General features: G+C 37.5%; 1 protein-coding gene across 1 annotated transcript in view; it reads right to left on the bottom strand.

Annotated features, from left to right (window-relative positions):
* The window catches only part of TFEC (transcription factor EC), a gene marked incomplete at its 5' end in the record, with an annotated part of 33,343 nt that extends 19,144 nt beyond the window's left edge, over positions 1-14,199 (bottom strand). The window contains 2 exons of the mRNA XM_010012002.1: positions 11,487-11,582; positions 13,948-14,199. Coding sequence (XP_010010304.1) covers positions 11,487-11,582; positions 13,948-14,199 — 348 coding nt within the window. The remainder of the gene's footprint in view (positions 1-11,486; positions 11,583-13,947) is intronic.
* Positions 14,200-14,598: the final 399 nt, after the last annotated feature.

Below are 14,598 nucleotides of genomic sequence, written 5' to 3' on the forward strand. Positions count from 1 at the left end.
CTAGAAAATATTTCCTGGATATTGGGTTCATTTAACATATCATCACATAATCCACTTCATAAACCAATAATGCTCTGTCTAAAATCAAATAGGTTTCACATCTCCAATATTTTTATTTGTAGTATGTTCCAAGAGTAGAATGATTTCAACTTACTGTTAAAAAGCTTTCTTTTTATCGCCATTCCTAGACAAATTTTATTTTATATAGCTCATTGTTTAACATCCCTACGTAATTATTGTGAGTGACCATAGCTCTCTTAAGGCCTTGGTTTGCTAAGTTGAACTGGCAATGCCTCTTTAGCCAGATTTCCCATGCTATGATATGTCCTAACAGGCCTCTCTCTACATTTCCTGCTTTGAATTAGTTTTACTGAAAAGTGTACACCTTTTTTGTCTACAGCATTCTAAAAGCTTTGTACCCAGTAAATTTCACAGTGTGTATTTCCTTCTGTCTCGGGAATCTCTCTTTTGATGTATCGTAAGATGATACTTATCCTCTTTTTGCAGTCCCATCATTTTGATGGCTTATAGTCATCTTCTGAGCAACTAATGTAACCAGATCTTTCTCTGTCACCTGCAGTTAATGAGCTCTCAGCTTACTGCAGACATTCCTGTTATTAGTATTTAAATGAATGACCTTGCACTCAGTACTATTACATTCCTTCCATTTATACTATTCTGTCATCATAGTCATTCTTCCTCTACGATATCCTCCTTTGTACTGGCAATAGTTTCTACTTTTGCTACCTCTGTAAATTTCTTCAGCATAAATGGTTTGGGGTTTTTTTTGTATCAAGGTCACTAATGAAAATATTAAATAAACTGTGGCTGAGGACTGATTCTTGGAACATTTCATTAATAACTTCTCTTTTAACAAAATCTTTATCATCTCCTTAGCTTGCCCTTTAACCTGAAAAGAATCTCATTCAAATCTTTCTATATCATCAGCATTGCATTTTACTAATACACATTCATAAAAGAAGGCTACAATCAACAAACTCTGGATATGCAGGAGTAGTTCAAAAGACTAATTCCAGTAGCAAACAGGTCACCATACATCCAAAAGGATGTCATTCATTATGAAATTGATGGAGAATATATACCTTTTTAAAGATCAGATACCCGACATGTTCTAGTTGCCGAAAATTGCCACACCCTAGGACAACAAGAGCTTTTCACCAAAGGCATCTGGACTGTCCTGACAGGTCAAAACAGTTCATCAGCTAGCCTGTTTTCCTTTGAGGGACCTGGGGACAGGCAGCTTGATGGACTGTCACAGAGTCATGCAATAGTTAGGGTTCGAAATTACCTGAAGATCATCTAGTTTCAAACCCCCTGCCGTGGGCAGGGACACCTCACAATAGACTGTGTCACCCTAGGCTCTGTCCAGCCTGGCCTTGAACACTGCCAGGGATGTGGAAGCCACAGCTTCCCCATTGTTCCATTGTTCCCACTGAACAGCAACTTGTTCCCATGTCTTACCACCCTCACAGTAAAGAACTTCTTCCTTATATCTAACCTGAACTTCCCCTGTTTAAGTTTAAATTCATTACCCCTTGTCCTATCTGCTAGCTGTCCTGTTAGTGGAGACTTATTTCCAGCTACCATTTGTCCCAGGGTCTTGTTTCCTCACAGTGACACTCACAAACCTTACTGTATGATCAGAAGGATCAAGACACACACCTCTCCCCCCAAAATACACAGGTCAGGACCAGATTGCTGCTACCAGAGGTTTTCATTCTGCCCGGGTGAGAAGAGCCCATGAAGAAGGCTGCAAGTGGAAAGCAAGCTGCAGGAATAGTCCAGCTAGCAGAAACTTCTCTTTTCCAGGGTTAATAACTGCAGACGTGCAACTCACCAAGGTGTCTACATGCCTATATTTCCCGCAGTAAGAGGAGTATGGCATACATCCAAAGCAGTTCTGCAGTACAGACAGTTCTGAGGATCACACTTGCCCTATTACACGTGGTCAGATTGCCTGGACTGCACCTACAGACTTGGCAAACTGAAATAGCAGGGAAGCATAACGCTTGCTGCTCCGTTTATCACAAGAAGGAATTATGTAGTTACCTAACCTGAAAGGTTGAGGACTATATCTGCAAGAGAAAATTTCTTTTGGTGCTTGGTAAAAATTAGTACTTGCTCAGACTGCTTCTAGAATGAAGTGTTCTCATGTGAATTATTAAACAATACTTTATCCTTTCCCACCCATAAACATATCCCACTTAAATCATGTTCTTATGAACCTAACCAATAGTATCACTTCAAATAACAGTTTTGTAAAATGAGGCTACTTCTCCTTCTTAAACACAAAAGATATGCTAGCACCCACCCATTTCATTGTGGTTCTTGCTTATTCATTTTAATTAAAAGAATCAAAGCAGGGATTTTACAAAGTTTTTACACTATTATCCCATAGATGCATCCCAAATGTAGAAATCTAAATTTGGAGCTGTGTCAACAGTTTCTTTTACAAAACAAGTAAAAGCTTGCTCATTATTTGTATAATGATACAAATATGATACAAAACATAAGAACCACATACTTAATTCCTTGTCATTCCTTTCCTGCTTGTTCATGACAGGTAAACCCCTCCTTTTTTAGTCTCTGAAATTCACAGATTAAGTTCAAAATGGGAACTAAATTTGGCCAAATAATGAGTTGATCAGTAAGTGTATGGTATCCCAGTCCTTGTAAATCCACTTTCTAAATAGTAATATCTGGCGTGCTGGGTGTTCCCATTTTTTGATAGTGGGAAAATGGGCATAATTCTTGTATTTTCAATGTGTGCTTTAATAAATTGGTGGGTTTTCATTTAATTCAGAGGTATTGCAGTCAGGATGCATAATCTTGTGGCTCAGTACTAGTCATGCACTTGGAAGACTGGGGTTCAATCTCTGGCTTTCCTTTGCAACTGCTGCGTTGCTTGAAGAAAGTTAAACATAAGCTATGATACCCTTTTTCTTTGTAAGGATGTGTTTACACTGTCAACTGTCAAAAAAGTTGTAGTATACTGGTTTTAGAGTCTAGAACAGGAAGATCCCATACAGAGCTAAACGTTTTAGGTCGTTTTCTAGTTGCAATACAAAATGCTTCTATTTGAAAATAGGTGGTCTTTAGTAATAACCAGTACCCAAATGTTCCATTTCCTCTTTTTATTATCTAAAAAGAACAGCAGAAAAGCAAATGCTTCCCTTTTCAGACTTGTTTTCGTTTGAATGAATTGTATCTCCTTCTATATTTATCTTTAACATGGCTCATAATTACACACTCCTCGACCAAGGACTTAATGTTCAAATATATTATATTACATATTATATATTATGCATGAAAATGGTTCATTTTTTATCTTCAAATAATGATCATCAAGTCGGTTCATTATTCATCAGAGAAAAATGAACTCTGTTCGTATTCCCAGTTACAGTACATTCCTGCCCTGATCATATACGCAGAAGTCCATTGTCTAGATAAATGTCTGATCAAATATGACCAAGCAAAGGAATTTTCTGGAGAATCAGCCTTTTGCAGGACAGTTCTGTTCCTTCAGTTATCATCTCTTAATTATATGCTTTAAGCTGTTCTTGGCTTTTCTGGTTACAAAACTAACAACAGATGCGGACTAGAAGTGGTGTTGTGATACAGTCATCATCCAGCTTGCAGCTGGAAATCAAACATCACAAGAGTACTGCCCTACTAACCTCCAGGGTCTGAAAACACAAAGATGACAATTAAACTACAGCCCTGATAGCTGTTTTACTAAGATTATTTCACTACTAGCACCAGGTAATGCACTAATTTGTGGTTCCATCAAACTTACTTCTATTTCTCTGGCTACCATATGTAAATGCGTATATCAAATCATTAAAATACTTCCTGTAAAAACAATGAACAAACATCAGCACAAACCCACAAGAAAAATGAAAAATAGCGGCTGAGGGGCAAACAGAAACCAAGGTGTTTCGCAAGATTAGAATATGGGTCATTTTCTCTTACATATAGATGATAACATCTCTATTACCAGTATTTATATTATATCTTCATACATTTCATATATCACCTATGCATCTGAATACATTGTAATAAGGTATTTACTGATTTCTGTGATGTAGTGTGTTCAGGTAGATTAGCTCATACCATGCAGAGTTTCATTTTGCTTAGAATTCTTTTCTTTTGGTTGATTTTAGATATATTCCCAAGTGTCTATTTCTAGTATAAATATAAACTCATAGTTAACTACTCCATAAACTACTGTACACATATAATGAAGATCATAAAAGGCCTTGGCTCATAGAAAAGGAGGTGTGGAAACAAAAAAAAGTTTTATTTTTCAGGAGGGTTTTTTTTCTCAAAATGGCCATTAACAAATCTTTGTATTTTCTGCAAGTTAGCTTTATCTTGGAGTAAGAAGCTTGACTGTGCCTGGAGAATGAAGTGAGTGCCACTGTTGTTGCCCTGAGCAAAGAAGTCTGTCATTTACCCTATGTAAATGCCGTTGACAGAAATTCATCAAATTTAGCTCCAGAAGCGATCATAACCTGTACTCTACAGATCCCAGGGAGCTTAATGTAGCCTTCTTTATTATCTGTCATCTACTAAGGACTTCAGGTCTTGCATTGCATTGTTGTATGCAGACAACAACAGCAGACATGAAGCAGAGGCTGTGCAGCAGGGCTTTATGACTGCCTGGTGGCCCCAAATGTAGATCCTGCTGCAACGGGACTTAGAATTAATGAGTACATATTAGGAGAATTAGAAACTTGTTTTACGTATCTTTTTGTCTTACCTCCATTTAATATGTGTTAAGCTTTGAGATAAAGACCTGTTTGTAAGAGGTACTTAAATACAAACAACTGTATATTTTAAAGTAATACTTCCATTTATGTCTTTTTACCTTTCCAAAAGAGAAAACTGAAGAGGAATAAAGAACTTTTCCTTAGTTTCATAGTTATGAAAAAATTTACTCCAGTTGTTCGAAGCTTGAGTCTTGAGCTCCCTTCAGCCAGAGAGGTTTACCCCCAAAACAGAGAAGGGTTATTAGACATAGTGCTTTTTCAGTGTTAGAGACAGAGCTGAGCTAGTTGAGCATTTTACACAGCTTTTGAGTGCTGTAGCAGTGTAAAAGTGGACCACAGTTATTCTGACCCAAAGTATTGTATTCTCTATGCTGTAAAGACCTTTTTTCTACAGAAGGAGGTAGATTGCAAACACTCATACCCAATCTATTTGGAGTACTTAGAGCACACAAGACAGCTGCACTCTGCCTCTTTCATCTTAAACTAGTGTATTGTGTGAAATACTGAAAACAAACCCTCAATTGGCATCTGCATAACATTCAAAACAGTGGTGGCAGTGATAGCAAAAGACACCTCTATCTGCAGAAAACAGGTCCAAGAAGTTCTCAGTTTGTGCATTTAATTTTTAGTTCTCTGTAACTGGAAGACACAATCTGCTATCTAGCACCTTTATACTGCTACAGAAAGACAAAGAAAATTTTTGCTCACCAGTTTTATTTTTGAGGAGTCTATTATTTCCTCAATAGCTACTGACTGTTCCTTCTCCTTCATTTTCCTTTTTCATTAAACTTGGAAAGGATACCAGGGAGTGCTAGGCAGAAGTTTATATACTTAGGTGAACTTTGATTCTTCCTTGGACTTTAAGACTAATCTAGTGTAGAATGTGATTGACAAAGCATTTTCACTGATGTTGTGCAGTCTTTCCAAGTTACCCAACCTAAGCAAATGAGGTTGTTAATGTTTACTCTGGCCCTTTCTCTAAAATGGTTTTGAACTTTAGCAGATTTTATAAACTTACAAAGGTTGCCAAATGACATCTGTATTCACTAAATAAAAAATACTCATGATTATGCAGCAGTGGGCTGCCTGGATCAGTAATGTTATATCCACCTCTAATAGAAACCTGGTTTTACTTCATGATTGAATAATCACAGCAATTATTGAATAACATACATTGGAGGATACCTACTTAAATTTCTTTTTTCTATATGATTTCTGAGAATGGGACAGATAGCAGTTTTTGTCATGCACCAGATGGTAACCATCAGTATTTGACAAATAATTAATACAAATACAAATTATTAATGCTGTGATGAGAAATTGTGACCTCAAAGACCTTGTAATAGCAGTGAGACTTCACAGGCAGAGTGCACTGTGCTTTTACCAATAGACAGCTTCTCCATAAAAACAAATGCGGAGTTAACAGGTTTAATCAGGACTTTATACTAGCTGTAGTTAACAGAATCATAAAATTTAGAGAAGGAAAACATCCTGTCCTGTCCTGATCTAACCTCTAATCCATGCCTGTACAACACAAGATTCCTTCAAATGCCAAAGGAGCTCAATGAATACAAGTGAGCCACAAGGTAAGTGAGGATTTTCTCCATAAGCTTTTCCTGAAAGAGTGACAGAAGTGGAGCGATCCCAATTGACTTGACTCCAAAGCACATTGGAAGCAGACCATAGCTCCCGATCTTAGTGAAATGGGGAGCTAGGACTGTATAAACCGAAGTCATGCAAATGAAGTCACAGGTGACTTATTGCGAGGCAATGCCTTCACACAGCACTGCTCTACCCACTCTGCTGCCATTCCTCATGCCTGGCTGCAACCCCGGCTCAGCCCAGCTGCCTAATGGCTGGAAAAAACCCTGCCTTTCAGCATGCCCAAGTGCTTTTTGCTTCTTCTCTCTGTTAGTGAAGCAATTCTTCTTTTCCCAGAATATAAATACCACATACATCAAGTCAGATTCAGAGGACTGAAGAAATTTGGTTAGCTTCACAGATAGACAAAGTTCTCAACAGCAGATTCATTACTTGTGGCAGCTCTAAATTTCTGAGCTAATGTGAACTTCAAAACACCAATGACACCCTAATGATTTCAGTATGCAATTTGAGCTGGAACTGTTGGAGGAATTAATGTTGTTTCAAATCTTTAGGTATTTCTTACTCTTAAAGGAAAGAACTATTTTGGAAACTATTTTGGATAATTTCTCTAAAATTAACTTGCTTTAACAGATATTTGCTCCAGCTTTGTCCAGGACTACCAAGGCTATTCTATTCCCTGAGTGAGAATAATTATTCAGATCACATTTACCCGTATATCATAATAAAAACTGTGTTTTCTATTGGACAGAAACCACTGCTTTCAGGAAACATTCCCATTGCCAAACTCATTCAATGGGATAATCAAATCAAATATTTGTTAAAAATAACAAATCAATCAACATAGAAACAATCTTTTCTCAGCTCTGTTTAGTGCTTGACACTTAATGAAAAGGTTGTCTGTGGAGAAGCTTTCCACTTGCTCCCAAGCAATCTGGAAGGAACTGGTCCATTTTGTTTAGTCATTCAGCATCTAGTACTGCAGCAACAGTGAGCCCAGCTGTCTCAACATATAATCAGTTGGACCACTGCTGTTGATTTGAAGTCCAGTTTTATGGACCAAGCACTACTCTGCGCTCACTACTGCTTAGGTCTTACTACCAGCCATCTAATTGCTACAGAGCAATCTCCCCAGGCTTCTTCAAGAATACTTCTGAAAGCTTTTGTTTTCTGGTGCACCAGAGAAAAAAAAAAAAAAACAACAAACCAAAAAAACCCACTTAGAATCCTTGGAAATGTTCACAAAATTAAATTATTTTCTTTCTGGTTCTACGCAGCACGGTGCAAATGAAGTCTTTGCCCTTGCAGAACATTAATATCCTCTCATGTTATTCTCATTCCAAGCCAATCAATCTCCTAATGCTTTTGATGTTTTAGTGGACTGCATGTTAAGTAGAGGACAGTATCCCAGTAGCAGTACAGTGATTATCTGGGCTACTGCAGTTATTTCTGAATGAAAGTAGTGGTAAAATGACAAAAGATTTCATAGAGATCACTGTTGTCCTTGCAAAATTACTAGGTTTTCTGGTGACTCCTAGGGCTGTATACATGTATTAGCAAAAAACACCAACATTTAGTAGCAAGCAGAGGTTCAGTAGGTCACACACTCTCAAATCACACCCTGAAATGCACAGAGAACCTATTCTTTAACTCTACTCTTTTCTGGCTCTCTTCACTGTGACTAATGCTCTCTACGTCTGCCTTAATACAACGTTTCTTAAACTTTCCTTTTTCAGATATTAAAAAGAATGTAGACCACAGCTTTTTGAACTTGTCTTTAACTTTTAATGATGATATCATACATGTTTTACATTAACAGACCTGTACATCTATATTTCCTATGTTCTGAACATTGGGAAGTTAATAAACCTTCAATTCACTACAGAATGTTGAATAGACTGAGGATTTTGAATAAGAATGAAAATCTGATAAAAATGAAAAATGTTTAGTTTTCAAATATCTGTCACATACATAACATTAGTCCAATTCTAAAACTCACTCATGTCTTCTTTGTTTAATTTTTGCAACGATTCCTATGAGGTCAGGAAGAAACCTGTTACTCCTTTTATGATAATATAGAAAAATACATTGTTGTCTGTTAGTAAACAGTTTCATAAAACTCAATTATTATGACAAGGAAAAGTGACTCTAAATTTGTGTCGTATTCAATACGGTTTTTTGTTAAATCTTGCCTTCTCCATGGTGAACAAACAGTTGTTATCAAATGATAGTTCATTAGAATAGTTATGATTTTATTTCAGCTACATTTTTCTGGACAAAGATATAACTGGGTTTACAAACATTTTCAGAAGAATTAAGACCTCTTGTATATAGGGAGGACCTACTCTTATATTTCAACTGAATTTCTAAAAAATTCTTATAAAAAGAAGGTTTCTATCATTGTGGTGCTGTTAAAAGCAATAGAATTCCCTACTTTTAACAGTTTTTAAGTTGCCAACCCCAAACCAGAAAGTTTTATGAAATTATGAATTTGGGTCCAAACACAGTAAAAGCCAGATAATCTACTCTTCAGAAGCTGTAATTATTTTAATGAGAGATGGAGGAATGTTCTGGTTTTCACTTCTCTGATTCTACTAATACATGACTGTACTTCATTAATTCAGGGTCACACAATGAGCCTCTGAGCAATTATTCACATGAGTGGTCTCACAGAATTCAATGTCCTCATTTAATGTGCCATAAAAATGGTATATGGTGCATCTAGCTAAAGCAAACATTAATTCACTGCAACATCCAACAGGTAGCAGTTCAAAGTCCCTTATCTCAGCCACTATATATTGAGAAAAGAAAGTGTCTTCATGAATTTGGCTTGTTGAAGAAGAGTTTGCTGAAAAAAACACCCAAGCCTTGCACCACATTCTGAAAGTGAAGAGAATGGGTTTTTTCAGGATTTTTTTTTTTTTTCCCCCCACAGTTTGGGCAAATCCAAGACAATACTGAGGAGGGAAAAATCACTGGAGAAATGTAAAGAGGGTGCAAACACTGAAACAGCCAGGTACACGAGCTACTCAGTCTCACTTGTAATTTCACAGTCTCAATAGTAATTTCACAGTCTCACTATTTTGATGGTAGCCACCATAGCCAGGCACCTTGTGCGGAAGTATGTAAAAGGTATTATGAGTCTTTTTTTTAAGTACAGCACAAACCCAGTTCCTCTTCTCTCTCATTCCTGGTCATGTTTCCTAGTCCAACACTGTTGTAACATACACATTTTACCTCAGATAAAGAAAATGTCATTACACTTAATGTGATAATGAAAAACTGGATCTAAAAAACTTATTTTCTACCTGCCTCTCTATCTTTCTCTATAACACAGCTTATGACCAAAATTTTACAGACAGATTTAGGATGTTACCTAAAAGAAGCCATAAAACTGTGAGTCATGAGCTAAATGCCTGAAATCACCTCCATATGCCCACTTCTTTCACTTATTTTTGAATATATATTGCCAAAAGAGAAGACAGAAGAGGCAAAGACACTTCTTGATTGCTTCCACACTGATGCAGTTCGCATCACTTGTTGAAGGCTGGCTGTAGTTTGCCAGAGAGATTTGCACAGAGAGATTTGGAAATACACACCCTGTCTTACCTAGCAGCCTGGTGATTTCCTCAGCACAAACAAAAACCTAAATACTTGGCCCACAGGCATTGCAGGAGGGTCAAATCTTTGCAAGTAAGATACCAGCTAGGCCTAAAAGTCATTGCATATTTCCTTGCTTGTCAAGAGTAGGGTATTTAGAGAGATATGTCCTTCATGGCTGAAGATAAAGGCTAATGAGGCTGGAATTAGCATAGATTAACATCATCCAGTTTTAAAAGGTGTTGAGGGAGTATGAGTCCAATCCAAAACCCAGAATTCGTGCCTCTCATCACCGTCCCACAATAGCACACCTGAAAGGATCCTCCCCTGCCTCATGTTAATTTGAGCCAAAATATTAATTCAGTCTCCAGGGAGCATTTCTTTGCTATGTTCTGTACTGAGATATGTATAAATCAGTCTGACTGTGTTAGTTCTGTAACTGATATGCAAATGACAGGTATCCATGGAATTATTAATTGCCATTAATACTGGACTGTGTACTGGACAACACAGAGGTGCAGAGATCTTATCTCCTAGGGTATTTTTGTAGCCATAGATGTTCTGTAGTCAGAAAAAGATGTTCCTTCAGTGGGTGATTAAAAGCAAGCATCTGACTCTGGATTCTGAAATTAATTTTGTATACTGTCAAAGCCTTTGAAAATCCTTCTGCCTTCACCAGAGAGAAGTTTCCCTTTTTCAGTAACCATTTGAAGACCCTGAGCACAAAATCTGTGGAAAATGGTTTCGACAATAAATGGGGGTTGAGAGGACAAAACCCATCACTTTTATAAAGTTCATTACCATGTTATTTTCACAAATAATAAGCAACATGTGTTGTGTCCAGAAAAGGTCCATTCTTCCTCTGCAAATGTGTAACACATATGGTAATGTAAGTAACTTTTGTAATAATTCTGTAATGTCTTTTTGTAATGACAGAGGATTAACATTTTGTTATATTTATTGCTATAAAACATTTAATCTGAAAAGTTATATTTCTCTTTTTTGTCCTTGAAATTGTTCACCTAAGTGCAACTTCCCTTTATGAAATCAAGAAATAGAGCCCACCCTTGCTTCAGCATAAGGCACTGGAGAAACTACTGTACTGTAAAAACTATTACATGGGGAAGCTTTGATTTTTTTTTACATAAGGTAGAAGGACCTTTAAGACTTTAAAAGGCCTTCTAGGGTTCAGAGAGTCTCTTATCCACAGTCCTGTATAGGAATTAGTGCTTCCAGTGGGTTATGCGCCACACATGGTGCCGTGCTAGAACCCCAAATGTTAATCAGAACACTTAAAACAGTTGTATCCCACCATATTTGAACCCTTTCCTGTAATATTTCTTGACAAAAAACCACAAGCAACTGAAGAAAAAGGAGAAAAATCCACTGACAGTATTGCTTTAGCCTCTGAATTGTGGCATGTGCTTAAATCACTCAATGCAATTCTCTATCATAAATAGCAAGATGAAATTCTGAATACCAAATACTTACAGTTCTTTGCATTAGTAGAGGAGTTTCAGAACAACCTATCCCTTCATCATTAAAACTTGATTCCATATTGATTATGTCTTCAAGCACCTCTTCCATCTGATAAAATAAAATTTTAAGACCAATCACTACAAACAATTACTGAAAAATGTTACTCTGAAAATACAGAAGAATTAATCTTATTTATTACATTAATAAAACTGAATTTCAGAAGTTTATATCTTAAAATTCAAATATTTGAGGTACTTTTACACAATAGTCACATTTTTTACTTCTTGTGGAAACAGTTCTTGTGGTTTAGCAAATCACTTCTTTCCTCCTAAACACCAGCCCATTCCTCTTTCTTAACCCCTTATTACAACACCAAGACCAGATGACAAGGAGTGCATTCCTAAGTAGTAACTGTGATTCGTCACCTTTAGCAAAAGTGTCAAACCCATGTGTATTGCTGCATTCGTGCAGGAAGGCTGAAAGGAACCCGTGGTTCTGCAAGAGCACGAGTCACTCAAGATCAGGTGTTACACACCTCTCTCAAGATTCAGCAGGCAGAGGTTTGTGTTGGTTTGGCAATACATTGGATACTTCTCCAGGCAGCCTTCTGGTCCCACTTTTGTTCTAAGCTGAATCAAAAACTACTGAAGCAGATGGAACAGGCAGGATGAAACGGTGAATAATTTGCAGACAAGGTACAGCGTGAGTTTTCAGTGATAATTTTAGTCTGGTTCCATTCACAAAATAACTCTGGGAAAGATCCCATAATGAACCTGTCACTGTTAACTACCATCTGCAGGAGCAGTTGACTTGTGCTCTGAGGCTTTTCAAGACGGTCCTGTGCAATTAAAGAAAGTATAACACAGGCCAGGAACTTTACAACACAGGCTTTTAGGCCATGTGGTCCAGCACAGCTCATACATGCACTCCTCTCCATCTCTAAAAACAAGACATGTGCTGTCCTAGGAGTCGTGCCCAGACCTACCTAGCAGAGTGCTGTCAGGACCAAATGGATGCCAAGAAATTCCCAGCAGTTAGACAATATGAATAACTATAGTTCACCGCACTAACCTGTGTGTTGGCTCTACATTATTTACTAATATAACTATAGCCTATGCTGAGCCATAGGGCACATCTGTTCTAGGAAATTACACTGTGTCACTCATTTCCTGAGGCTCTGGGATGGGATTATTCAAATCATTATTAAAATGCCTGTGAGCATTTTGGCCAGTGTCAACTATAACTCTCCCAGTCATCACCAGGCACAGTTCAGGAAAACGGTTTACAAGCAGCCATCTTGCTTTCCAGGTCATAGAGTGGTACAACAGCAGGCACCCGTTATTCCTGGCATGATTCCCAAAATCAGCCTGAGAATGGTTCCAGCACGCTGCACTTGCCAGCACAGAGGTGACCACAGAGGCCTTCACAAAGACCATCTATAATAATAATCTGTGCAGACTATTAGCTTCAGTAATCCATAAACCTGACATAAAATGTCAGTTGTCAATGTAGAAGGACTGGAGGGGCCCCAGATGAGCTCTTCAGGAAGTATCGGGTTTATTTTTGCCAGTTCACTCATGCTTAGTGGCATAACATCCAAATGTTCAAACGGGTCAGTGTATTTGCAAGATTTTTCTGTTCTGTTAAAGCCCAAGATATGACACAGGTTCTTTTCTCATTTCTATAGGAATTCCCCTTTTACCTAATAAGCAGTCTCTTGAAATCTATTGAAGTATTAAAGGCTGTAATGATCTACATCTCACAGTGGCTGAGAATCTGACATTGTATAATAGCTCTATCTCTATTAAAATCAATGGTGGTACTAAAGTTAGCATATCTATGCCAAGTTACCCAAGATAACCCATATATAAATGTATCAGCTAACTGAAAAATGAATGAGTGATTCTTTCAGTTACATCTTTAAGGTAATTAGTATTTAACTCTGTTATGCAGCTAGGATAATACTTTTAGACAGAAATAAGTCTCATCTGAAAAAATAAGAAAAGTTTTGCATTGTAAAGTACATATTCAAAAAATGTACAGCAATATAAGACACATACATAGATAAAAAGATGCAACAGTACATTTTCACTGGCAGAAATTCAGAAGCCTGACCATGTAAAAAGCTATTAACAGGGATTCAAGGGAATCACCCATGTAATCCAAAAGGATTAAGGGAACATGTGCTGCAACTAAAGGCCCTATGAAAGTAAAGAAAGTCAGCCCCATCCCTGGCAGTGTTCAAGACCAGACTGGATGGGGCTTTGAGCAACCTGGTCTAGTGGAAGATGTCCCTGGCCATAATAAGAGGAGTAGAACTAGATGATCTTTAAGGTTGCTTCCAACCCAAACCATTCCATGATCTCTTGCCCACTGCCACTGCAAGGTGGTCATGTAACGTTTTTGTAGAAGAACCCAAAGCCCATTTCCCCATTCCTTCATTTCCCCATTCCTTTCACCAGTCCCACCCTACCGCATTTCCATGTTCTCCTCCAAGGGCCAGCAGCTTGGTAACAGGGCTTTCTGTTGTGCCAATGTCACTGATGGGAGGCATGTGTCCGTTTCTTAAGATGGAAGTCACTCCTGCAGGCTGGATTGTGTGAGAGTGGGACAGGGAGAGTGTCTGGCTGGACAGCTTGGTATCAAGGGTCAAGTACTGCTTCACCTGGTGCCTCTGGCTTTGCTGTATGTGGTATCTAGACTGATTTTCCAAGTGTGTTTGTACCTGGGAAGAAATGGAAATAATTGCTGAAGTTTTAAGTAACTGGTACCAGTATTTGCCTGTATGATCATGTCAAAACAATAAAATCAGCTTTAATAACACTTGAATTGAATTATTATTAACCTTTAATCTTACTTTTTTTTTTCAGTTTTGCACCTTACACATTTCTTTTACATGTGTTGTTTTCCTACAACACACCTGAACAAACCTGAATAATTATCAAAGAAAAATAGAATTAGAAAAGATAAACAATCCCGAGGAAAGACCAGAAGTATGCTACAAATTTTTGTCTTCTCATTGAAGAACGATCTCTGTTGAAATCACTGATCATTTTAATCAATCTACAAGCATATATGTACTCTAAAATTAATATCACCATGTATTAACTCTTTTTTTCTTGAA

Source organism: Nestor notabilis, unplaced genomic scaffold (assembly GCF_000696875.1).
Source record: "Nestor notabilis isolate BGI_N333 unplaced genomic scaffold, ASM69687v1 scaffold6373, whole genome shotgun sequence".
Taxonomy (NCBI): domain Eukaryota; kingdom Metazoa; phylum Chordata; class Aves; order Psittaciformes; family Psittacidae; genus Nestor; species Nestor notabilis.